The sequence below is a fragment of the Puma concolor genome, chromosome A2 (assembly GCF_028749965.1).
Source record: "Puma concolor isolate L17-30 chromosome A2, mPumCon1.1.hap2, whole genome shotgun sequence".
NCBI lineage: Eukaryota > Metazoa > Chordata > Mammalia > Carnivora > Felidae > Puma > Puma concolor.
The window spans coordinates 163,925,831-163,949,677 of NC_141668.1; the positions used below are offsets into that span (position 1 = coordinate 163,925,831).

General features: G+C 56.3%; 1 protein-coding gene across 14 annotated transcripts in view; it reads right to left on the reverse strand.

Annotated features, from left to right (window-relative positions):
• DNM2 (dynamin 2) overlaps positions 1-23,847 on the reverse strand; it is a 90,299-nt gene that overhangs the window by 40,828 nt on the left and 25,624 nt on the right. For 13 of the 14 annotated variants that reach the window (XM_086699074.1, XM_086699079.1, XM_086699076.1 and 10 more), the window contains exons 2-4: positions 15,707-15,780; positions 3,829-3,978; positions 2,310-2,513 (exon numbers count right to left, since the gene is read on the reverse strand). In XM_086699074.1, coding sequence (XP_086555200.1) covers positions 2,310-2,513; positions 3,829-3,978; positions 15,707-15,780 — 428 coding nt within the window. The remainder of the gene's footprint in view (positions 1-2,309; positions 2,514-3,828; positions 3,979-15,706; positions 15,781-23,847) is intronic. The other variant, XM_086699081.1, reaches the window with a different exon arrangement.

Below are 23,847 nucleotides of genomic sequence, written 5' to 3' on the forward strand. Positions count from 1 at the left end.
CAGCGTCTTGCTGCTGTAGTGCTGGGGGAAACCTCGCGGAAACCCAAATCCCAGGTCAGTCTCCATGCTGTGCCGAGTCACCTGCCAAGTCCCAACATGATACGCAAACCCACGGCAACGGTTTCTAGGGTTACCTTTCACCTGAATGGCCAAAATTCCACTCTGGGAACCACCCCCATCGAATTCCTCCTGTCTCCGGGTCACCTAGACAAGGGAACCCTCCTAGCAAAGCTACACACCTACAGATCAGTGCCCCTGCTGGCACGGAAGGATCCTCTCCATGCTAGTGCGTGTGTGGACGTGGACATGTGCACGTGTGACGCGCGGAAGGCCCAGAGCGACCTCCGGAGGGTGCCGAGGGGGGCAGCGAGCACAGCCGTGCACTCCCTGGGGCCCCTGCCCATTCACATTCGGCAGTGTGAACCTCTGAGCCTCTGAGCCGGCATCAGCTTTCTGGAGGGCAAAGCAGCCACAGCCGTGAATACCCACAAGGCTTGCCAGGGAGGGAGGGGGGAGGCAGACAGAGTGCAGCAGAGGGATGTGACTGGGGCTCCCACTGACTCTATTGGAAATGTCGGATTTCACCGGAGGATTGTTTATGAAAGACCAGAAATGACCCAAATGCTCAAGAACAAAGAATGGGCAAGAGTGGCCCATTCGGTGGATGCCACGTAGACGTGTCCCTATGAGACCAGAGAAACATGCACACACGTTACGGAAAAAATCAGGAAAGACCACCCCGTTTTTTAAAACGTGAGTATCCACGGAAGAAGAAACCCTGAAAGGTTATTTACCAACCGTGGCCATTGGTGTCTCTGCAGCGGGAGGGGAGCGGTCACTTTTCAGGTTCTAGATTTTACAGTGTGGACGTGTTGGTAACGGTGATGAATTATGAATACTTTCGAAGCCAGAAAAATGCTCTCTTTAAGGAAGAACGCCAGCATCAAGGTCACAAGTGGCACATAACTGTACCCGTCCCCACTCTCTCACTGCCCGGTCAAGCCTCCGCAGTGTGTGTCACAACCACGGTCCATTCCGTGGGACCGGAGTCGGGGCACAGGGAAGCCGTGGAGGGCCGGGGGCAGGGGCGGCCTCTCCCGGGAGAGCGTGCCTGCCCAGGATGACCACGGGGACACAGCACATCTTTCGCGGGACCAAGAGTCTCAGCGCGCAGCCCTCAACTCTGAGGAGCTCCCACTCCAGTGCACGAAAGGGCCGTCAGCTGCCTGCCCTCCCCGGCCGCCCTCAGGCCTGAGCAGGGCTGGAAACCAGGCAGTGGAGCCCCAGAGCCTGTCCTTCCCCAGCTCCTCCCTGGTCCCCGACTCCCTCCAAACCACGTGGAATGAGGCAGTCGGAGGGCACTTTCCAAAATGTATTTGAGTGTGTGTCCCACTCCACACAACCTTCAACACGCTCAGGGCACACCCAGCTGCCCACGGCAGCCACCAAGGCCACGGAAGGTCTGTCCCACCCCACCCTTGCCCCACCTGTCCTCACTTCGGCTTGCTCTGCCCCGGCCACACTGGCGTCGTGTGCTGGGCACCCCAGGCTCAAATCGTGCCCAGCCTAGCTGGCGTCGCTGTCCATTTTCCTGGGCTCTGCCTCTTTCTGTCGTTCATCATTCTGGTCTTGCCTGAAACCTCTCATCTTCAGAGGCCTCTGACCCCCTCCCATCCCAGCTACTCTCAAAAGGCCTGATTTTCCTCTGGGTGCCCACTTCTGGCTGAAACTGTCCCACTTGCTTCTTTCCTTGCTGTCTTCTGTCTCCCCTGCTGGAATGTCAACTCCCCAGTGGCAGGGACCCTGTCCATTCTGTCCCCTGTAGGGTTTCCAAGGCCAAAGCAGAGCCCGGCACAGAGCAGGTACTTAACGGACATGTACTTAATAAATGGAAATGTCTGACCTGGAATGCCCCGGGCAACAGATGCCACAGTCCCCACTACTCCCTATCGCCCCACTGGGCTTCATTAGCTCATCCCCTCATACCCCCTCCCCCACCCCGCCTGGCCCCTGAGCAGTTACAGGGACTCTCCAATCCTCTCAGCACTCAGTAGTGCTACACGTTAGGATCGCTGGTGCCATTTTGACAGAGGGGACCAAGCCTCGGAGAAATGCCCAAATGCCCCCCAAGAGCCTCCCAGGGGCAGCCCTCTAGCACTGTTGGCCCCAACGGGAGACACAGGAGGGCCTTTTCCTAGGGGTCATGTGCCAAAAGGAATACCAACAACTTGGAATCAAGGATGCAGGGCAAGTCACCATGCTCCCAGGCACCCAGCAGGGGAACTTCCGGTGTAGGGCTCAGCGGTTACCTTGGGGGTCGACCTCCTTGGCCAGCTTGAGGGCATCTGAGTTGGCCAGGTCCATGTTGGCAGGGGTGACGGCGAGGATGAGACTGCTCTCCCGGCTGATGAACTGCAGGATCATGTCCTTGATCTGGTACTCGATATCTGGGGGCTGGTCCCCCACGGGCACCTTGGTGATACCCGGGAGGTCGATGAGGGTCAGGTTCAACACTGATAGGGAAGCCAGAGGGGAAGGTCATCAGACAGAGGAGGGGAGGCTCACACAGCCCCACAGCTACCCAGCCCGCTTCTCCAAGTGCTGGGGGGGGGGGGGGGCAGGATCGGGCCACAGGATCCCTCCTGTCCTCCAACCAGATTACACCCTCGGATCCGGTAGGTAGGTCCTCTTCCAGGAACCCCTCCTCCAGACGGCCTCTCTCTCTAGTGTAGTGATACAGTTTTAAATCGGGACATTTGCTGGAATTGCTCTCAGTGGCTAAATAAATTCCAGCCCATCAATTCAGCCATGACCAAAGGCTGTTGTTTACCAACGTTTACCATAAAAAACAAGAAGATGCTACCCCGATAAGAGGGTAAGAGACACCCTCGGGAGATGTAGCCGCACAAAAAAGTGGCAGTTTATATTATGCTACAATTTGAGTAGAAGTGGTAAGAGACACACACGTGATACACACGCATCCATATTCATAATTATTCACTTAGGCATTAAAACATAACATCTATTTGTAATACTGAGGGCGGGGAGGGATTTCGCTACACACGCTTTTGTCATTTTTGAGCCATGTACAGGCATCATTTATCCAAAAATAAGTAAATGTAAAAACTCCTCTCAAAGAACTCATACTGAGGAGTTAAGAGTCTGCTGGAATATTCCCCAAATGCCATCGGGGTTAGAAATCCATGCCCCAGGGCAGTCGTACGTGGCGGCAGAGTTTTTAAACTCAGAACATTTTGCAGGGAAGACTGGCTTTCTGGCTCCTCTGCAAGATTCGGAAGCCCCGGCTCCCCTGGGCTGGAGTCATTCTGTGGCCCCCATCTCCTGGGAGCCACACTGCGGCCACCCTTTTCCCAGGAACGCACTAGGCTGCAATTTGCCCCAGTCACCACCACCCCCAACCGTCTTCTCAGCTGAGACTGATCCCTCGATACCGTGTCCCTGTCAAAAGTGGGAAAACAGGGGTACCTGGGTGGCTCAGTCATGTAAGTGAGTGGCTGACTTCAGCTCAGGTCATGATCTCACGGTTCGTGAGTTCGAGCCCCGCATCAGGCTCTGTGCTGACAGCTAGCTCAGAGCCTGGAGCCTGGAACCTGCTTCGGATTGTGTCTCCCTCTCTCTCTGCCCCTCCTCCACTCATGCTCTTTCTGTCTCTCTCTCTCAAAAATAAACATAAACAAAAAAGTGGGAAGACAGAGATCAAGAGGGCTGTGTGCACGTGAAGAAACATGGAAGGGGTTATATTTTTCATCAGGGTGCTTTGGACCTGACTTCCCTCTGCCCCAGAGCGTCTGTGCCTGTGTTGCCTACCGTGTGGCGAGTAGACCCGCAGGTTGATGGGCACTGGGGAGATGCCTTTGTTGGTCCCCGTGACCCTGTCGGTCTCCGCTTCGATCTCCTGTCGGACTTCATCAAAGTCTGTAAACTTTTTGGACTTACAGTGCAAAAACTCGGCATATTCTGAAAAAGGAAGAAGGAAGTTCGAAATGGGAGGGAGCAGCAGTCTTGCTGTGGGTAGGGGGCAGATGGCCTTCTGGGACAGGTGCCTCATCAAGCAGGGAAAGCGTGGCATTGGTCACAGGTGCTCCAGAAATTTGGGGAACAACAGAGTCGTTCTTGCAGTGAGTATTGGGGGGGGGGGGCCGCTTCTACAGGCCGAGTCTCCCACCAGACCTTGAGTTCCTCAAGGAACAAAACCAGTGAAGATTCTGTCCCTGGGGGATGGAAACTCTCTGTGAAGTATTTTGTGAAACCACGCATCGTGACAAACTCCAAGAAAAACAAAACAAAAAAACCAACAGGTGGGTGTAACCAGCATCTGTGATTTTTTGATGAACAGAAGAGGAAATGCTGGCATGTGTCACCAGACCGTGGGGGGTGCCCATGTGATGAAGCTTCCGCTCTGCTGTTAGACGTGAGACTGAGTCCAGAGTCATGATGTTAGAACCTCCCTTGCTGTGGGTCAAAGAGAAGCCACTGTCCTAGAGGGGTCGGAGCTGCCAGCACTCTCCAGCTTGCCAAGAGCCCAGACGCACATCCATGGGACCCATCTGTCCTTCCTCCCCAAGGCATGTGGCACAGTATGGAGAGGGAGACACCACTGTGGCCTCACCAAAGCCCGTCTCACGGTCTCTCCTCATCTGGCTGTTCACAGGGTCCCCCACCTAGACGTGAACCGCTCAGGAGAACCGCTTTCTGGGCAGGGTCTCATGTGGACACAGGAGGCCTCTTCATGCCTTCTGAGCCCAGGGTATTTACAAGCCATACTGATGCCGAGGTGCGGGGCCACAGGGAAGGGACTACCAATTAGCGGTGGTCCCATCAGACACGGGATAAGGCAAGAATAAAATGCGTTCATCCTGAGATGTAGGTACTGAGCCTACAGGCGTTCGCTGTACAATTCCTCAACTTTTCCCGTTGTGCATATTTTCATAGTAAATGTTGGGCTGGGGGCGGCTTGCAGGCTCAGAGACCGTGGCTCTGCAGTGACGCTGAAGAGATGGAAGGAAATCACGCTGGCAAACAGCCCAAAGAACTGGACTGCGACGGACAGGCCAAGATGAGAACTAGAGATCGCCTCCACGGTCAGCAGGAGACGTGGCTACACACATCCCAGCACAGACATACCGTCCGCTGCGAAGGATCAGTACAAAGGATGGGGGCGGAGCTGGGCAGGTCTAGAATCTCTCCCCAGACACAAGGCAGAAAGAAGTGAGCACAAGGGGGGCCGCCACCCCACCTCCGTGACCTAATAAACCGTGGCCGACATTCGGCCCCTGCTGGCTCTAGCCAAGCCCTGTGTGTGGTCCCCTGTGCCCCTCGAGAGCGAACACCTTAGGCAGGTATCTGCATGATGCCCGTACCACAGATGTGAAAATGGAGGCCCGGAGAGGTAAAGTGACTTGGCCCAAGCTCGGTGGGGGAGCTGGGATTCGGAGTTCAGAGAATCTGTCTCCAGGTGGTGGCTCTCAAGTCACGTGGCCTTTGTGAGGCCACCGGCAGGCTGTTAACCTCTCTGCTTCAGGTCAGGGGGACTCTGTGGGCTCAGATCACCGAGCACCACCTCCACCATGGGCACTGGCCCTGGGGAACAGGGGCCATGAGGACACTTGCTGGAGGATCTAGGATCACAGCCCCTGCCCCGCCCCCATCAGCTGACCCAGTTCCCAAGGACAGTCACGCTCTAGCCCTCCACAGGGACCAGAGGAAACGCTTGACTGCTCTTCCGGCAGCGGCCACCAAAAATGGCACAGTCCCCCAACCCCCCACAGCATACCTCAGTTCTCATCCGGCTCAAGGCCCTGGGCTCGGCACCCACCGGAAACGACCCCCCTTCCAGGAGCACGGCCACGGGGAAGGGATTGGGGGCCGGGACACAGGCCCTCTCCCCTGTGCACCCTGCTCTTCTAGGCCCTGGTCCACCTCCTCCAGGGCCTGCTACCTCTCAGGGAAGCCTTCTAAACTCCATGCCACCTGACACTTCATCCTGCATCTTGGGCCTCCTCCCCAGTCAGGGCCAGGTCACCCTGGGATTGTGTTTATGGGACCAGGACCTGCCGGCTATGGCCCCTAGAGTCCAGGGGCAGCCTCCCCTTCTACCAACTCCTTCACCGGCAGGATGTGCAGACGGTGCCAGAAAACCATAGCTGCTTCTTCTTTTTTTTTTTTTTTTTTTAAGGTTTATTATTAATTTTTTCAGAGACAGAGAGACAGAGCATGAGCGGGGGAGGGGCAGAGAGAGAGGGAGACAGAATCCGAAGCAGGCTCCAGGCTCCGAGCTGTCAGCACAGAGCCGGACGCGGGTCCCGAACTCACGGACGGCAAGATCATGACCTGAGCTGAAGTCAGACACAACCGACTGAGCCACCCAGGCGCCCTGAAAACCACAACTTCTTCCCCAGGAAGCCAACAGGCAGCAGAAACCAAGAGGAAGTTTCAGGAGCCTGCTGGGCTCATCCCCCTCACAGCCCGCTTTACTGGGCTCCTTGTCACTTTAGAACCATGTGCTGGATTCCAGGGTTGATATTAACATTAAAAAGCTTCCACCAAAAAAAGAAAAAATAAAAGCTACCTCCAAGCCTGATTTCCCCCACGACACTGACCCTCGTAAAGCCGGACCTCAGCCCTCATTTCCTCAGAACCATCTATGGCTCCCAGCTAACCACATCCCCAGCTCTGACTTCAACTCACTCTCCTCCAGCCACTCTGGGCTTCTGCCTCAGGGTCTTTGCACTGGCTCTTCTCTCTTCCTGCAGGCTCCCTCCCTCGCCTCCTTCAGGTCTGTTCAAGTGTCACCTTCTCCAGGAGGTCTGCTCTGGCCCCCACCCAAGATGACAAACCTCTCCAATCTCTTTCCTCCTTCTCTGCCTTATGACCCTCCAAACATGGTTGCCTTCTAACAACGCTGACCTTCTCATCCTGTGTCTTTCCTGGCTCCCTATTAGAAGGGCCACCCTCCAGGGCAGGGATCTGAATCTGCCCTATTCACTCCGTGTCCCTGGGCTTCCCTCTGAGAAGTGCTCCCTTCACCTACTGAAGTGCTCAATAATTGTATGCGTGAGTGAATGACTACCAGAAAGATAATATGGTTCCTGGGGTGCCTGGGTGGCTCAGTTGATTGGGCGTCCCACTTAGGCCTAGGTCACGATCTCGTTGTTCCTGAGTTCGAGCCCCACATCGGGCTCTGTGCTGGGGGTTCAGAGCCTGGAGCCTGCTTCGGATTCTGTGTGTCTCCCTCTCTCTGCCCCTCCCCCGCTCATGCTCTGTGTCTCTCTCAAAAATAAATAAAACATTAAAAAATAAAAATAAATAAATAAATAAAATATGGTCCCTGCTTCAGCTTCTATAAGGGGGCCCAACTCCAAGGCCATCAAGCTGTATATATGGGAGATTGGGCAGGGATGGGGGCATTGGCAAGGCCACCTGCTGTTTTCTCCCCCCACCCTCCTTCCCTCTCCCCTTCTCTCTCTCTCTCACTTCCTCCCTCCTTCCTTCCCAAGCTCTTCTTGACCATAGAGGCCCAGTCCTGAGCTGGGCTCTTGGTCCGGTGGGACGATGGATGCTGCACAAGCATGTCACGGCAGGTGCCACAGACACTCAAAAGAGACCCAACAGACCAGAATCTGGAGGGTGGGGACCTCCTGGAGGAGCTAACACGACTCCAGCCCCCCGCCCTGCCCTGCCCCACCATGATGGAGGCAGGCAAGGGCAGCAGTGGGCAGAGAGCATCCCTGAGGATGCTCTGGGCCCAGGGCATCTGGGGAAGGAGGGAAGGGAATGGGGGCAGCCTCCCTGAGAAACAGGTGGGCAGGGCTTTGCCCGGGGTGCCACTGCCCTGTACTTGCCAGAATGCTAATGATTTTTTTAATGATCCCGTCTCAGAGAATAAGTCAGAGGCCTCAAGGCTGAGCTCAGAGTCTGGGATGACTGGAGACTCCCTCTCAACTCGTCTCCAGAAGCCATGCACCTCTGTCCCCATCCCAGCTGCCATGCTTGCTAGTCCTCGCTTGCTCACGCACAGATGACCCGGCCAGTCCAGTCCGGTCCCGCCGGTCCCTGTCCCCTGCTGCAGCACTGACAGCCACACACCCGCCACTGCCACCCTGCAGAGCCACGCCCTTCCTTGGGAGGACGGGCAGCCCCGGGGGTTCCAGGGACCCGGCCCAGGGCCTGGAACACTCCAGGAGTAAAGCAATAACCTGGCCCTTGTCCAGCACTCGTGCTGCTGACCCAGAGGCGCCAGCCACCCTCTCCCACCGCAGGGCTTCCCGCCAGCGTCGTAACTGTGGGGACAGTGAATGCACTTCTGGCTTTCTTCTAGAAAGAGGCCCTGCCCTCCCTCCAGGACTTGTTCCCTCATCTCCTTCAGGTCTCAGATCTAAATACCTCCGCCGGGAGGCCCACCCTGACCACCTGGGACCCAGGAGATGCCCCGGCACTTTGCCCTCTCTTCCACGGCGCTCCTCGCACTGACACACCACGTGCTCAAGTGTCCCTGCTAAGGCTGGAGCTGCAAGTGAGCACTAAGCTTCCGTCACCACTCTCCCTGGTGCCTGGTGCCTAGTGGTTGTTTAATAAAACTTATTGAGGGACCTATTAAAAATCATTAGGTGCCACAGCCTAGGAGGACATCACTCTCTCGAGTCTCAAGTATGTCCCCATTGGGCTAAACAGCCAATCTCCACATTGGGCATCTCCCAGGCCCTTCCAGAAAGTGTCCTCAAGAGGCGCCTGGGTGGCTCAGTCGGTTAAGCATCCAACTTCAGCTCAGGTCATGATCTCATGGTTCGTGCGTTCAAGCCCCGTGTCGGACACTAGTGCAGAGCCCGCTTGGGATTCTCTCTCTCTCTCTCTCTCTCTCTCTCTCTCTCTGCCCCTTCCCCCACTGGCTCATTTCAAAATAAACCTAAAAAATTTTTTTATTTTTATTTTTTTTAATTTTTAACATTTATTTATTTATTTATTTTAAATGTTTATTCATTTATTAAGTTTATTTTTGAGACAGAGAGAGACAGAGCATGAACGGGGGAGGGTCAAAGAGAGAGGGAGACACAGAATCGGAAGCAGGCTCCAGGCTCTGAGCCATCAGCCCAGAGCCCAAAGCGGGGCTCGAACCCATGGACCGCGAGATCGTGACCTGAGCTGAAGTCGGACGCTTAACCGACTGAGCCACACAGGTGCCCCATATTTATTTATTTTTTGAGAAGAGAGAGACAGAGCATGAGCAGTGGAGGAGAGAGAAAGACGGAGACACAGAATCTGAAACAGGCTCCAGGCTCTGAGCTGTCAGCACAGAGCCCGCTGCAGGGCTCGAACTCACGGACTGTGAGATCATGACCGGAGCCTAAGTCAGACTCTTAACCGACTGAGCCACCCAGGCACCCCAGGGCCCTTCTGTTTTAAAGGAGCTGGAGGAGGTCCACAGGACCGAAGAAGGCACCCTCCCTACCCCACAGGCAGACCCCACAGGACACTGGATGGAAGGCACCCTCCCCACCCTGCGGGCAGACTGTGAAATGCCCAAGTTCTGCCGGAGCAACCTGGCCTTCAACCCAGCCCCTCCAGCCTGGAAAGGCTGAATCAGGCACCATGACAACGTGTGGGAAGGTGACAGGAGAGAGAGATGGGTGTGCCCGGCCCCTCCCAGCCTCGCCCTCCTCTCAGTGCCTCAGTTTCCCCAAAGGAAATGAGACAACACAGAACCCAGGTGTGGGGCTGCTACGACATCAAATTCCACACCGCCAGGCCCACGGGGACTAGCTGAGCTGCCAGTCAGGAGAGGCTGCCTCGGGGTCTCAGGGTGGTGCAAAGAGGAGCCCTGCCCAGGTCCTCATGGGACTTGGCCCATCCCTTCCCCATTCTCAACCCAGGGAGGAGCAGAACTGCCAGGCTGACTCCTGATGGCGGGAGATGGGGTCTGCCTTCCCCAAAGCTGGCATCGACAGGCATGCTGGCCAGGGGTCAGGAGGACCGACTCGGGGACTCAACGCACTCAGGAGAGCCTGAGTACCACACGATCAGATGGAGCCAACCGAGGCGGACGGTGCAGAGGCTTCAGCCAACCAAGAAGAGGCAAAGCGTGTGGCACCTCCCGAGGCTGTTGGGTCCTCAAGCTCCCTCGGATTTGAGACAAGTCGTGAAGACCTCCCAGTCTAGGACGCACGGCCGCTGGAAGGCGTGCTACTGTGATCTACAGTAAGAAATACACATTTGGATTTCCACCTTCCATTTTTGACACCGGGCTCCTAAAATCCTCAGAATGTCCTAAGTGATTAAGAGCCATAAAGGTGTCTAAACATTCATAGCCAGCCCCTCTCAACGACACATTTGTTGAATGAGGTGACTTTTGGAAAGCACTTAAGGAAGGGGGCTGTGCCAGGGGGACCAATTTATGTGATCAGAAGGCTGGAGCTTTTAGTCCCGCCCTATCCACCCCCACTCCGGAGAGGGGAGAGGGGGGAAGGGGGAGGGGCTCCAGGATGAATCAATCACCAAAGGCCAATGATTCAATCAATCGTGCCTGTGTAATGAAGTCTCCATAAAAATAAAACCCGAAGGACGGGCTTCGGAGAGCTTCCCGGCTGGTAAACACATGCAGGAGCCGGGAGAGGGGCGCCTGGAGACGGCATGGAAGCCCCGGCCCTTCCCCACACTGCCCTGCGCATCCCTTCCGTTGGGCTCTTCCTGGGTTGTATCCTTCACACCAGCCACCGATCCAGTGAGTGATCTGTTTTCCCCTGAGCTCTGTGAGCCGCTCTGGCAAATTAATCGAACCTGAAGAGGGGGTCGTGGGAACCTCACTCAGATCTACAGCCGGGGGCGAGACGCACAGGTGACAACCCGGACTTGTGACTGGCAGTGGGGGCGGAGGACGACGGTCTGGTGGGACTGAGCCCCCATCCTGTGGGATGTGACACTCTCCCCAGGCAGACAGTGTCAGAACGGAGCTGATCGTAAGCCATGCGGTGAATGTCCACTGAACACGTGGCAAACCCCACGCCACGTACTGGAGAAAGTGACAGCCCCAGTTGGCATCCTGGCCGGCCCCCAGCCTGACTCTCACTGGCTCCTGGCCCTGTTTCCTCATCAAGACACAAGGCCATGCCCCGAATGTTGCAAAGTCTACCAGTTTTATAGAAAAGGCCTGCCAGGGCCAGGCCCAGAGGACAGGTGCTGGAGAAAGGGTTGTTGACAATACCACAACAAAGCAGATCCGTGCTTTCTGCCACTGACTTTTGGGGGGAGAAAAACCATTAAGAATATAGGAATGACATGAGGTTACCTGAGGATGAACCGAGGGAGCAATGATGGGGTGGGGGACTGGGGCTCACCCAGGGGAGGAGGAAGGGGAGAAGGAAGGTGAGGCACGATGTTCCAGGGAGGAAGCACTGTGGGGGCAAAGGCGTGGAAGTGTGAATGGACGAGCCAATCTTGAGGGTGAGTGAGCAGGGGGATTGTGGCTCCAGCTAGGGAGCAGGAGGAGGTGAGGTCCCAGAGTTCAGCAAGGCCCCGTCGGGGTCACAAAGCTTTAAAAAGGAAGCTGGGAGCCACCCCCTCTCTGGTCCCTGACAGCAACAGTCAAGGTCAAGGGAAGGGAGGCTCAGGAGGCCACATTCCATACCAGAACAGTCCCTAGCACCCAGGGTTTACAAGGCCAGGGGTTGTTCCCAAGGAGAAGCAGGGATCACCCGTGAGCCATCAAACTTCCTGGTGGCTGCAGTCTTAGGGTAATTTTTTTTTTTAAAAGATTTTATTTTTAAGTAATCTCTATGCCCAACATGGGACTCAAATGTACAACCCTAAGATCAAGAATCACATGCTCTACTGTCTGTACTAGCCAGGTGCCCCATTCAGTCTTAGGTAATTTTTAAACTAAGCAGATTAAAAGTCTGGGGCGCCTGCATGGCTCAGTTGGTTAAGCATCTGACTCTTGATTTCAGCTCAGGTCGTGACCTCAGTGTTGTAAATTCAAGCCCTGGTGTTTAGGCTCCAAAATGGGCATGGAGCTTCCTTTAAAAAACAAAAAAAAACAAAAAAAAACGTTAAAAGTAATGGCTCACCAGTCTGGACCCGAAGCCAGCATCACTGGGTGTCACAGGCATCAGAAAGGAGGGCTGAGGCCCAGCCTCCGAGTCACATCGTGGGACCCCAGACCCTACAGGAGGCGGCAGGCGCACCAAAGCCACATGGGGTGCCAGGGCCACAAAGGGGGTACCGCTATCACCCCCATTTTACAGATGAGGAAGCTGAGACACACAGAGAGAGGCCACCTGCCCCAGGCCCCAGAAATAAGGGGTAGCTGCCTGGCTCCGGAGTCCGGTTCTCGGGAGTCAGCGGGACAAAAGTCTATTCTCTAGAAGCAGTGCAGCCCCACGTAGCCCCTAGAGGGCCCTCTACCAATCAGCACGTCCCACACTACACTCAGCTTCCTCCCTCCTGCTAGTGGGGTGTCCCGCCTCCCACCCAGCCCAGGCACCTCTGCTGTTCATCGCCCTAGACCCCCACCTCAGGGTCACTCTAGACTGCCCTTCACCCTCACCCACAGCACTGCCCTGGGCCAGGCCTCAGGACCTCTTGCCTGGCTCTAGACTAACCTCTCCCTGGCCTCCCTGCCTGCACTCCTATCTCTGCCCATCCTTCCTCTGCAAGGCAGCCAGGGGCCGAGCCAGCTTTTCCCCACCCAAGTGCTCCCTGGGCTCTCACTGCCTGAATCCATCACCAGACTGCCAGGCCACATCACCTGCCTCCTGCCTCTCCCCCCAGCCCCACCTCATAACTTTGCACATGCTGTTGCCCTGGCCTAGAATGTTCTCCCAAAGTAGATCCAATGTGCAATATACTCTCCCACACCCCCTGCCCTTTCCCCTCTCAGCCTGACCACAGCATCCCGTGTCTGCCACTCCATGCTGCCTCCCTGGCATCCAGCTGAGGTTGAGCACAGAGTGGGCACACATCTACTGGCAGCAGCAAAAGACTGGAGGGGTGCCTCTGTGGCTCAGTTGGTTAAGCGTCCAACTACAGCTCAGGTCATGATCTCACAGTTCGTGGGTTCGAGCCCCGCATCGGGATCTGTGCTGACAGTGCGGAGCCTGCTTCAGATCCTCTGTCCCCTCTTCTCTCTGCCCCACCCCTGCTCATGAGCTCTCTCTCAAAAATAAAAGTTAACGAAAGAGAGAGAGAGAGAGACCGGAGACGCCACAGTCAGGTGGGGAAAGAGGAGTATGTGAGCTGAGACACAGCTCCATATGGGACACCTGGGCCTCTCTCCCGACCTCCACCGCCAGCCCAACAGGATCCAACCATGACCCTACCTCCATAGCTGCCACCCTGTCCCTACATGTCCCCAGGTACCACTTCTATCTCCTCTGGGTCCCCTACCCTGGGCTGGCTCCCATGGTCTCTTTTTCACCAGCAGCCACGGGATCTGATCAAGTGACACCTCGGCCTTAGGGTGCACTCCACCATGTGTGTTTCAGGCTGGGCTCTCACGGTGACCCTCCTGAGTGCTCTCAGGCAAGTGGCCTCATCTCTGGAAGCCTCAGTTCCATCCTCTGTAAAGTGGGGGTGACGGGAACAGAGATGCCAGCATCAGTCCGGGTCAGGCACTAGGCTGATGTGTACCCTCAGAGTTTCTGCCTTCACTGCTCTTCACATCTACCACTTTCTGCTGGGAAGGAGAGTTCCCATCAGCCTTGGCTCCAACATCACTTCTCTGGAGATGCCCCGGGATGTCCCACCCTCCGGATGAAGTTAGTCACCCACCCCTCTCTACACACACACTCCCACCCGGTGGGGACCAGGACTGCCTGTCTCCCTGCTGGTCTCACCCCAAGTCTCCCACTTCTGTCCCCCGGCACTAATGGGAGTGTCAAGGGGGCAGGTGACTGTGGTGGCAGCAGCTTTGGTCCAGTCACTGCTGTGCCCTGGGCGTGGACCAGCCTGTGGCATGCATTAAGTGCTCAGTGGACCACAGCTGGGTGACAGCCACGGAGGAGGTGATGGGGGGGGGACCTCCTGCCACCTTCCAGTGCAGAAAGCCAGCAGCAAGCTGTCCCAAACAGACCAGTAGAAAGCACAAAACCGCAGCCACTGAGTCAGCACCACACGGGGAGGACCTCGAGTGCCAGGCACTGTTCCGAGGGTTGGACATATTGAATAACGCGCGGTCTTCATGGCAACCGACAAAGTCGCTGCTATTATTATCTTCACTGTCCAGAAAGGAAACACATCATGAGCAGGAGTCCCTCCCCAGGGGCCATACAGCCAGTAAGCTGCAGAGTCACGATCTGAACCCCGGCAGTCTTAGCTCCCTGGGCCTACCCAGCAGGGCAGAGGTTTTCCCCGAGTGGCCATCGGCCAGAAGCATCAGCCATCAGCTGGGAACTCATTAAAATGCATATTCTCACCCCCCCCCCACCACCACCACCAAACTGCTGAAACCTGCTGAATGAGAAGCAAAAACCCACCAGGCCAAGCCTTACACGACTCTGACCCACTGCCATCTGAAAACTGGGGCTCTGCTGCCGCCAGTCTGGGCCCAGCTGATCCGACCTCTGAATCCACAGAAAGCAGCCCACTGGCTTGCCTGTGGCCTATGACATGGCAGAGCTCACAAAGAGGAGGTGTGGACCAATCCGCTATCGCCTCTCATTGGAGCCACGCCTCCTCGCTGGGCTGGGCGGAGTCAGAAGATGAAAGCGAGAGGGCGTGACTGGAACACAGCAGAGAGTCAAGACGAATGACATGACGAATGACGCGGCTAAGCTCCAGTTTCCTCCAGTTGTAAAATGGGGGTGTGTCAGCTGCCTTCCTAGTATGGGTGTGTTTAACCGGGCCGTGCGGTGAGACTGGCGCCCAATGAATCCTGAACTGACCAACGGTGATACTCCAGGTCAGTGGGGGAGCAGCACGGAGGCCGCTTGGGGCTCTGGAGAGAGGTGAGGCCATGCCCCCGAAAGCTCCTCTGTCCCCTTCCAGCTTCTGACCCACGATGCTTTCTAAGAAGGTCTGACTGGGTTTTATTGTGGGAGACACGCCCACGTCATGCCAGGCTTGTGTGGAAAGAACAGAAATAAACGCAGGCCACCCAGGGGAAGCCAGAAAAGAATCTCCACGTGGGCCATTCTACATTCAATGGGTGGGCCTCTCCAAAAGCCAACAGCGTGACTCAAGTGGCCATGCTGCCCTAATGAAAAGAGGAGACAGGACAACGCGGTGCAGCAGGGGGCAGATCAGAGCACTGCAAAACTAGCCAGGGAGGGTATCTGGGGGACAAGTGGCAACCTGATTATGGACTGGGCATCAGATAACGTGCAGGAATGATTACTTTTCTTGGGTGTGGTTCCGTGACTGTAGGAAGGTGTCCTCACGGCAAGGGGAGGCGCACCGAAGCACTCCGGCTTGATGTGTCACATGCTACTGATTTTGAAAGCGTTCGTTCAGCAAAAAATGTGTTATCCACAACACAGCAAGCAGACACGGCACCTGGCAGCCTGGTCACAACTGAGGACACGAGGGGTGGGTGTTCACTGAACTGCGCTTCAACTTCCCTACACAGATGGAGAACGTGAGTTCAAGCCCAAATGATGACCCAAGACCCCGGACACCGCCACTGGCCCCGGCACTCCTGCCGGGCACTGTGCCCACACTCATTATCTGCTGCAGCAGCAAACTGCCCCACTCACTGTACCTGTTTTTGAGAAGATGAGCTGCAGAATGAGAGGCCGCCGGGTGACGATTCCTGAACCTCGGGGAAGGAAGTCCCTGTGGGAGGGGAAAAGGACAGAAATTACTCAGCGGCTGGCTCGCGGGGCAGGAAGTGTGACCACACGTGTGAAGCAATCCCGCCTTGCGACTGGGGCAACCTCAGCAAAGATACCAGTCCCAGCCAGACACAGCAAAGATACCAAGATCCCAGCCAGATCCTGGAGGGTCCTGAGGCCACCGGGGGCAGAAGAGGGACTGGAATGAAGGTTGGTGGTGAATGGAACCGTTTCCCTCTGGCTGGCCGTGCTCCAGCCCCAGCATGCCCCCAGAGCCCTTTCGCTGACAAATATTTGAACAGTATCTCCTGCACCCCAAAGAAATGAGTTCATTTCCTACATACATGTTTTAAAGTAATTTAGTGCCTTATGTATGGTACGAAGACTAAATAAAAGGAAAGTAGTTGATGACAAAATACATGTTTCATGTCCCAAAAAGACAAATCGATGCAGGCAGGAAGTGAGTGGATCAATGGCTGCCCAAGAGGTGGGACATGAGGAGGGAGCTTTCTGGAAATGTCCTAAAACCTGACTGTGGTGATGCTAATATTTACTGTAAGTGTACTAAAAACCACCGCATTTGAAATGGGTAAATTTTCCTAGTATATAAACAATCCCTCAATAAAGCTGTTAAATAAAGAAACATACCCTGTGTATTTCACCAAGGAAATACTCAGGCACCAGCTGGACTTACACCACTACACGTGGGTTCATGCAAAGCAGGACGACCAGAAGGCACTCTGGACCATTAAGAAAGGAAAGCCGAAGAACCAGGGTCTAGTGAGCGTGGAAGTAGAAGAGGGATTTTCGGAGATTAAAGCCGTGCAAAGGATTCTTTGTTGTCTCATGTAAAATGGAGAAAAGTTCCAGGTTCAGAAAGTTTCAAACAAGGGTTGCACACCAATGTTTAGATTATTTGCAATCTGTGCGGGACACAGGACTAGTGGTACTGGGCAGGTGTGTCCCAAATACAGCAAGACAACAGCATCCTGGGGTTCTTAACCCAGGGCCACCGGCACCAACCCGCTCCCCAGTACTGTGACAGCCACAGTGCCTCAAGGAGGGCACCTCCTAGCGTCGGGAACCCCTGTTGGGAACCTGGAAGGCCCCAGAGGAGGTCACTGGTTCTCAGCTCAGGCTGGCTGGCAGAATCCCTGGGAACGTGTTAATAACCCAGTGGGTGCTGGAGGGAAGGAGGCATACCCGGGCATGCGCCCCACATGACAGCCTGTGGGCAGCCCCACCGCACTTCACCTCCGCTGGCTGGGCGCAAGGAGGTGGCAGTGACCACGTAAGGTTGGCCCACCGGCTCGCGCTCACGGGGACCTGCAGCCCGGCCTTTGAGACGAGGGGCCCTCTCTGGGCCTCAGGGCTCTAAAGGCCCCACAGGGGCACAGTCCGAGCAGCAGAGTGGGGCGCTCAAGCAGACAGGCGCAGACAGGGGTGGGGTGACAGGGATGCCGGAGTCCGGTCATCATTCTTAGAGCAAAGCAGCCCGACGGGGGTTAGGGGGACAGCCAGATTATAACTCTGTGTGCTTTTAAAGGTGCTTTAAAAGAACCCTCTGAAGGACAGGGGAGCCTGGATGGCTCAGTTGACTGAGCGTTTGACTTCGGCTCAGGTCATGATCTCATAGCTCATGGATTCGAGCCCCGCATCGGGCTCTCTGTTATCAGCACAGAGCCTGCTTCAGATCCTCTGCCCGCCCCCCTGCCCTCCCCCACTCACGCTGTCTCTCTCTCAAAATAAATAAACCCTCTGGCGGCCGCAGAGGCAAGGGTGGGAGTCCAGAGGCAGGAAAGGCACGAGGGGACTGCACTGGTCCACGTATGTGATGACAGAGGCTAGACCCAGAGTGGCAGGAACAGAGAGCAGTGGACCGACACTGGACAGAGCTGACAGCAGTTCAGGAGAGGACAGTCCAACCATGGAGGGTGGGGGGGCCCAAGAGACAGAAGAACATCCCAAGGATGCCCCAGGAGGACGAAGCCCGTGGCCCCTGGTGGCAAAGTCACCCTCTACACCTCAGGTGTTACGATGGAGGTGCTGGGGACAAAGAAGACACGCTACGGAGGTAAGAGGGCTTCGCAGCTGGTCTGGGCAGAGAAGGGGAAACAGGAGGTGAGCTACATGTAGGGGTGCAGATAGGGCAGAGCGGGGAAATGGCGAGGAGGCCCCAAGCAGGTCACCAGGCCCCAAAGTCAGTCAGTTCTTCACCTCGGCCCTCACCAGAGGGGACATCTGTCCCAATGTCTCCAGGAGAGCAGAGCCACTTCACGGCAGATGCCAGGGACAGGGTGGGCCTGCTGGTGGCTGTTAACCTCTCAAACACCACACTTGGCCTTGGCCCTGGCACTCCCAGAGCCCCAGGCCACCCGGCTCAGAGGCAAAGACCTGAGAGGCAGGGACAGGAAGTCCCTTGCACATCAGAGATGTGGCATCTTGGAAACCATGGGCGCCGGCCCTCCAACAGAATCACAGACAGCAGTGGTGACGGTGTGCACGTCCCGCACCAGAATCTTCCACTCCACCTCTTCAACACAACAGGAACAGGTCGGGGACCAAACGATACAGAAGCACGGGAATGAATTCCCCACGCCTGTCTATGTGGTTCCTCCAAGCTGCTGTGTGTGACTGCAGGAGGCTCCTTTCCACTGCTGACCCGTGCCCTGTGGCATGGATGGGCCACTTGGGGTCTTTCCAGTTCGGGGTCGTTACACATGTAGCTGCTGGGGCGCCTGGGTGGCTCAGTCGGTTGAGCATCCGACTTCGGCTCGGGTCATGATCTCGCGGTCTGTGAGTTCGAGCCCCGCGTCGGGCTCTGTGCTGACAGCTCAGAGCCTGGCGCCTGCACTGGATTCTGGGTCTCCCTCTCTCTCTGCCCCTCCCCCACTCATGCTCAGTCTGTCAAAAATAAACATTAAAAAAAATTTAAAAATAAAAAACCAAATACAGCTGCTAGGAACATTTGCACACATGCCTCTGGTAGACATACGCCCTCGTTTCTCCTGCTGAGTCAGAGGATAAACCTGAACAGGCAAAACTCGTCTCTGGTGATAGAAATCAGAGCACTTGGTTCCCTTTGGGGAACTGACTGGAAGGGGCACTGGGGAACTTTCTGGGATGGACTCTATCTTGATCTGTCTGGTGATTTCCTGAGTGCGTGAATTTACATAAGAAAACAAGGTCACTAGGCATCGGGGAGTGGTGGGAACATGGACTGAAGTTCACGGCGTCTGAGGTCACCCGGCCTCTGGGCCCACACCTCTGACTCAAAAGCCGCTGGCATCACCCCCGCCAGGGCCAAGGTATCGGCCCACGCTGTCCTGTAACTGTTCTGGGTGTGTCTGGGGGGGCCAGGCACCATGGACACAATGGAAACACTACAGACAACGGACAGTGAGCGCCTCGCAACAACACGAGGACCAGCACGATGCCCAAGAGAACCCAAGAGCTCCGGGCACGTGCAGGGAAGGCAGCTGGCCGGGGCTGGAGCTTGGTGGTGACCGGAGGGTGCAGCCCAGGCAAAGGAGGCTCAACCCGAGGGGGAGAAGGCCGAAGGACGAGGCAGAGCAGGCGCGCGGGGCCTTGCGCACCAGGCTGGGAGTGCCAGCCGCCCTGGGATTCCTCCAATCGCGTGTCCAGAAGCTCTCGAACTGCTGAGTGGAAAGGGCAGCAACATCGAGTGCGGACTCGGCCTGGACAGTCCCCCCAAAAGCAGCTCCCTGGAAATTCCCAAGAGGCTCGGGGAGGAAGGGCCCGTCCGGCTGTGCCCAGAGGATGTTCTGGCACAAGGCAGCAGGAGCGCCCTGGGGGCCTTCCCGGCCTGGGTGGTGGAAGGAGACCATCTCCCCTCGTAACTCTGCCCAGAACACCATCCGCTTATGTGGAGGCAACTTCCAAGCCTCAGTCGTCTGCTTCCTCCGCCCTGATTCAACCCACCCCCACCCCGACTGGACGCCCAGGCTGCCCTGCGCACGCTGTGACCTCCCGCCAGCTTCCCTGGCTCTCCGGTCTGGGTTTCCTAGTCAGCAAGACGGGGTGACACCGCCCACCTCGGAGGTCAGCTGGGTACCACACAGGCGCCCCCATGACTCACACTCCCCACAGCTCTGGCCCAAATGACACCTCCCTAGGGAGACTTGCCACCCCCACTTACAACTCCAACCCCACCCCATCGCCCACCTGCCCTCATTTTCTTCCTCGTCACTAACACTTCAAGTCACTTATCTGCTTACCTGCCCCCTTCTGCCACATAGCCCCCCAGGACAGGAGCCCGGGTCTACTCTGTTCCTTGGCACAGAGTAGGGGTTCATTGCTGCACCTGGCCTCTATCTATGGGCCTAGGCCTGGCCCACAGGATCCTCCTCCCAGGTTACCTATGGTCCCTTTTTTTTTTTTTTTTGAGAGAGAGAGAGAGAAAGAGAGCATGAGCAGGGAAGGGGCACAGGGAGAGAGAGGATCCCAAGCAGGCTCCACTCCCAATGTGGAGCCCAACATGGGGCTCAATCTCACATCCGTGAGATCATGACCTGAGCCAAAATTCAGGGTTGGACTCTTAACTGACTGAGCTACACAGGTACCCCACCTATGGTTCTCTCTCTCTCTTTTTAATGTTTATTTATTTTTGAGAGAGAGAATGAGCACGGGAGGGGCAGAGAGAGAGAGGGAGACACAGAATCTGAAGCAGGTTCCAGGCTCCAAGCTGGGTTCCAACACAGGGCTCTAACTCACCGTGTTTAACACTCCGACCTGAGCTGAAGTCGGAGGCTTAACCGACTAAGCCACCCAGGTGCCCCTATGGTGTCTTTCTAAAACAAAGACGAGGCCTCCAAGCCTCCGTCCTACAGAAATCACATCCTGCAGTTGACAGGGTCCTCTACCTACCCATCCTACCAGCCCCACCCCTGCTTCCTCCTGCTCGGGGATCTCTTCGCTTCTGGCTTCTGGTCTTTGCAGGGACTGTTCCCTCTGCCAGGAACCTCCTCCCCACAGGCACTGCGCACCCACCCGTGGGCAGATGCAGTGGACTGCATCCCTCCCTCCCAAACGCACGCCCTTTCCCACTCCCACAACATGGCTTTCAATGGAAGTCTAGCCCTGTGACAACACATGGCTTCCCCTGGCCTGGTCACTGCTAGATCTCCAGCACCTAGAACAGTGCCTGGCATACAGCAGGTGCTCATTAAATAGTTTGTTGAATGGCCAAGAGGAATATGGACGCTGGAACCAGAGAGCCTGCGTTCAAAGCCCAGCCCTGCCCCCATGAGCTGTGTGGTCCTAGGCAGGTCTCCACCTTCTCTGGGCACTGGCACGGCCATCAGTGGGATGAGAGGATGCCACTCATCCTTCAGGGAAGGCCCCCGCTGGCCTCCTGACCCGCACACATCACTTCACCCTCTCCGAGCCTCAGTTTCCAAGCTCTAAAATGGGCCACCTCTCCCTGGAAGGTAATGAGGGCTCCTGAGAAGAGAGTGGTAGGGAGTAGGGAGGGAAAGGCACAGCAGGTGGTGGCACCAGGGGCAGATCAGAAGTCCCAGCTGTTTATTTACTGTTGTTTGAACAGAGACCAAGGTCCCCCCAGGAGCCCTTTGACTTCCAGCCCCATACATGGGTGGGGATGCCTGGCTGAGGGAACAATAGAGGCTTAAAACCCAGGCTGGTAGGTGGGCAGGTGGAGGCCTTCCCAGGGGAGGGAAAACAAACAGATAAGCTGGCAGAGGATGAGTCAGAGCTGTTAAGGGCCAGGTCACCCCTCACCTGAGCAGCATGGTGACAGGAGGCCCAGTAAGCGCCCTTGGCTGGGATCCCTTCCTCATCGCCATATACTCATGGGGGTCACTCAAAGCCTCAGTGTGGCTAGGAGACCTCAGCACAACTCCAGCCATGGAAAAAGCCCTCAGCAGGAGGCCCACACTCCAGGGACCTGTTTGTACCCAGCCCACTCTCTCAGGCTCTGATAAGAGCCCATATAGGAAGCAGTGGCTGCCCCCCTAGCCCAGCTCTAACCCCATCTTTGGCAACATCTCAGCAAACCCTCTAGCAAGACCAAAAGAATGCAACCAGGGCCAACGCTCCCATTTCCCAGATAGGCAGACTAAGGCTCAGAGTTTCAGGACTTGCCCAGGCAACTCAGCAAGGAAGGAGCAGAGCTGGGATGGGAACATAGGAAAGATGTCAGTGATGCAGAACCACCGCTGCTCCCTCCCCCACCCCCCAAGGCTTCCTCTGTGGTTTTGCTAGAAAAGAAGTAGAGTTCATCGCTGGGCCTCTGGAGCCACACTATCCAGTCTATACGCCCCACTGGTCCCCACCCAGTCCCTGCCTCATTACCACCCATCTGGATGCCATCCAACAGTAAGCACTGGTGACCCAGAGCCCAGCCCACACTCAGTGGCCCCGGGCAGGTGTCACTGTGTCCTTGTAGTCACCCCAAGAGGCAGGCAGGCTGACTCAGACCGCAGACCCAGGGCTCCTCCCACCCCTCACTGCCCACTCCGCCCAGCAGCAAGCCCTGCTGGGTCCACCTCCAGCTCGGCACAAACTGGCCCACTTCCCTGCACATCCACGGCCATCACACAGGCCACTCGTGCTTGCCTGGACCAGTACAGTTGCTGCCTCTTAGGCTACCCACCCTCGCCCCCGAAGTGGCCACATGGTGTGTATGGATGCAGTGGCTGCCTCCCTCTGTTCAGAGGCCTCCCAAGACCCCCACCTCCCTCAGGGTAAAAACCCCAAGTCCTCGAAGGCCCACAAGGCCCCGCACAGCCTGCCCAGTCACCTCCCCTCCTCCTGTTCTTCCTCTCACTCACTCAGCTCCTGCTATGCTATTCTCTGCCGTGTTGCCCCCAAACAGGTATGGCTGCCTCGGGGCCTTTGCACTGACTGCTCCCGCAGCCTAGAACTCTCTCCCTGCAACACCCACAGGGCCAACTAGCAACTCCTGGCCAAACTATCTCTTCTCTATCTTCATCCCAGCACCCTCCGAACATAAAGCAGGTGCCCATCCTGCTCGATTCTCAATTCTATTCAGAACCGGCACCTTCCAATTTACTGGTCTGTTCATATGGCTGTGGTCCCTTTCCTCCCACCTATCCATTAAAATGGCAGCCCCATAGGAGCCGGGTCCTCTGCCTGGCACGTTCTCCGATCTCTCAGCTCTCAATACAGAGCCAGGCACGAGGCAAGTGACCAGTTTGTGGGATGAAGGACTCAACGAGGAGACTGGGGCTCAGGTGGAGGCGGGCGGGCCAGCGTCTTGTTGGCTTTCACGGTCCCACTCCGGGGTGCCACCTCTTCACAATTCCCAGCAGGCTCCTCCCTGCTCAGGAATCCTGCAGGTTCCAGAGCCCAGCCCCACCCCTGGCACTCAGCCACAGTGTCACCGGCTCCATGGTCTCATCTGGAGGCCAGGCCAGGAACAAAAGCAGAAGTGGCCCATGGAGACTAGTAGCCGTGGCTCTTGGGTCTTGCAGACCCCAGCGGGAGTCCAGGCACTTCCATTTATTTTCTAGACAATCTGCATAGGTCTGGTCACCTTTCTGTGCCTCCGTTTCCTTATTTGTTATTTGTTAAGTGGGGACGATGTCATCTGCCTCAGACGGTAGGCAGTTGGAAGGATATGCAAAGTTCTTACCATGGTGCCCAAAAAGAGACCATCTGCCCTACATAATCGAGGGAAAACTGGACACAATATGAATCAGACCGTGAGCCTCCTCTGCTCCAAAGTCCTCCCGATGGCCTCCAAGGCCCTGAGCAATTGCCCTGTCACCTCCCTGCCCTCACCCCCACCTCACTCACTCCCTGAGCCACACAGCTGGTCAAGGTACAGCAAACAGGTCAAATCTATTTCTGCTGCAGGGCCTTTGCATGTGCTGACCCTCTGCCTGGAATGAACACCTCCTCGGAGCCTCTTCACAATCCTGGCTTCCTCTGGTCAGTCAGGATTCAACTCAGATGTCAACTCTTTTGAGAGGCTTGAATGTCCCCTACTGACACCCCTCCTCCACGTCACCCCGTTTTCCTTCTCCTGAGTGATTCTGCAAGGATGGCCTCTCCCTGCGGCAGT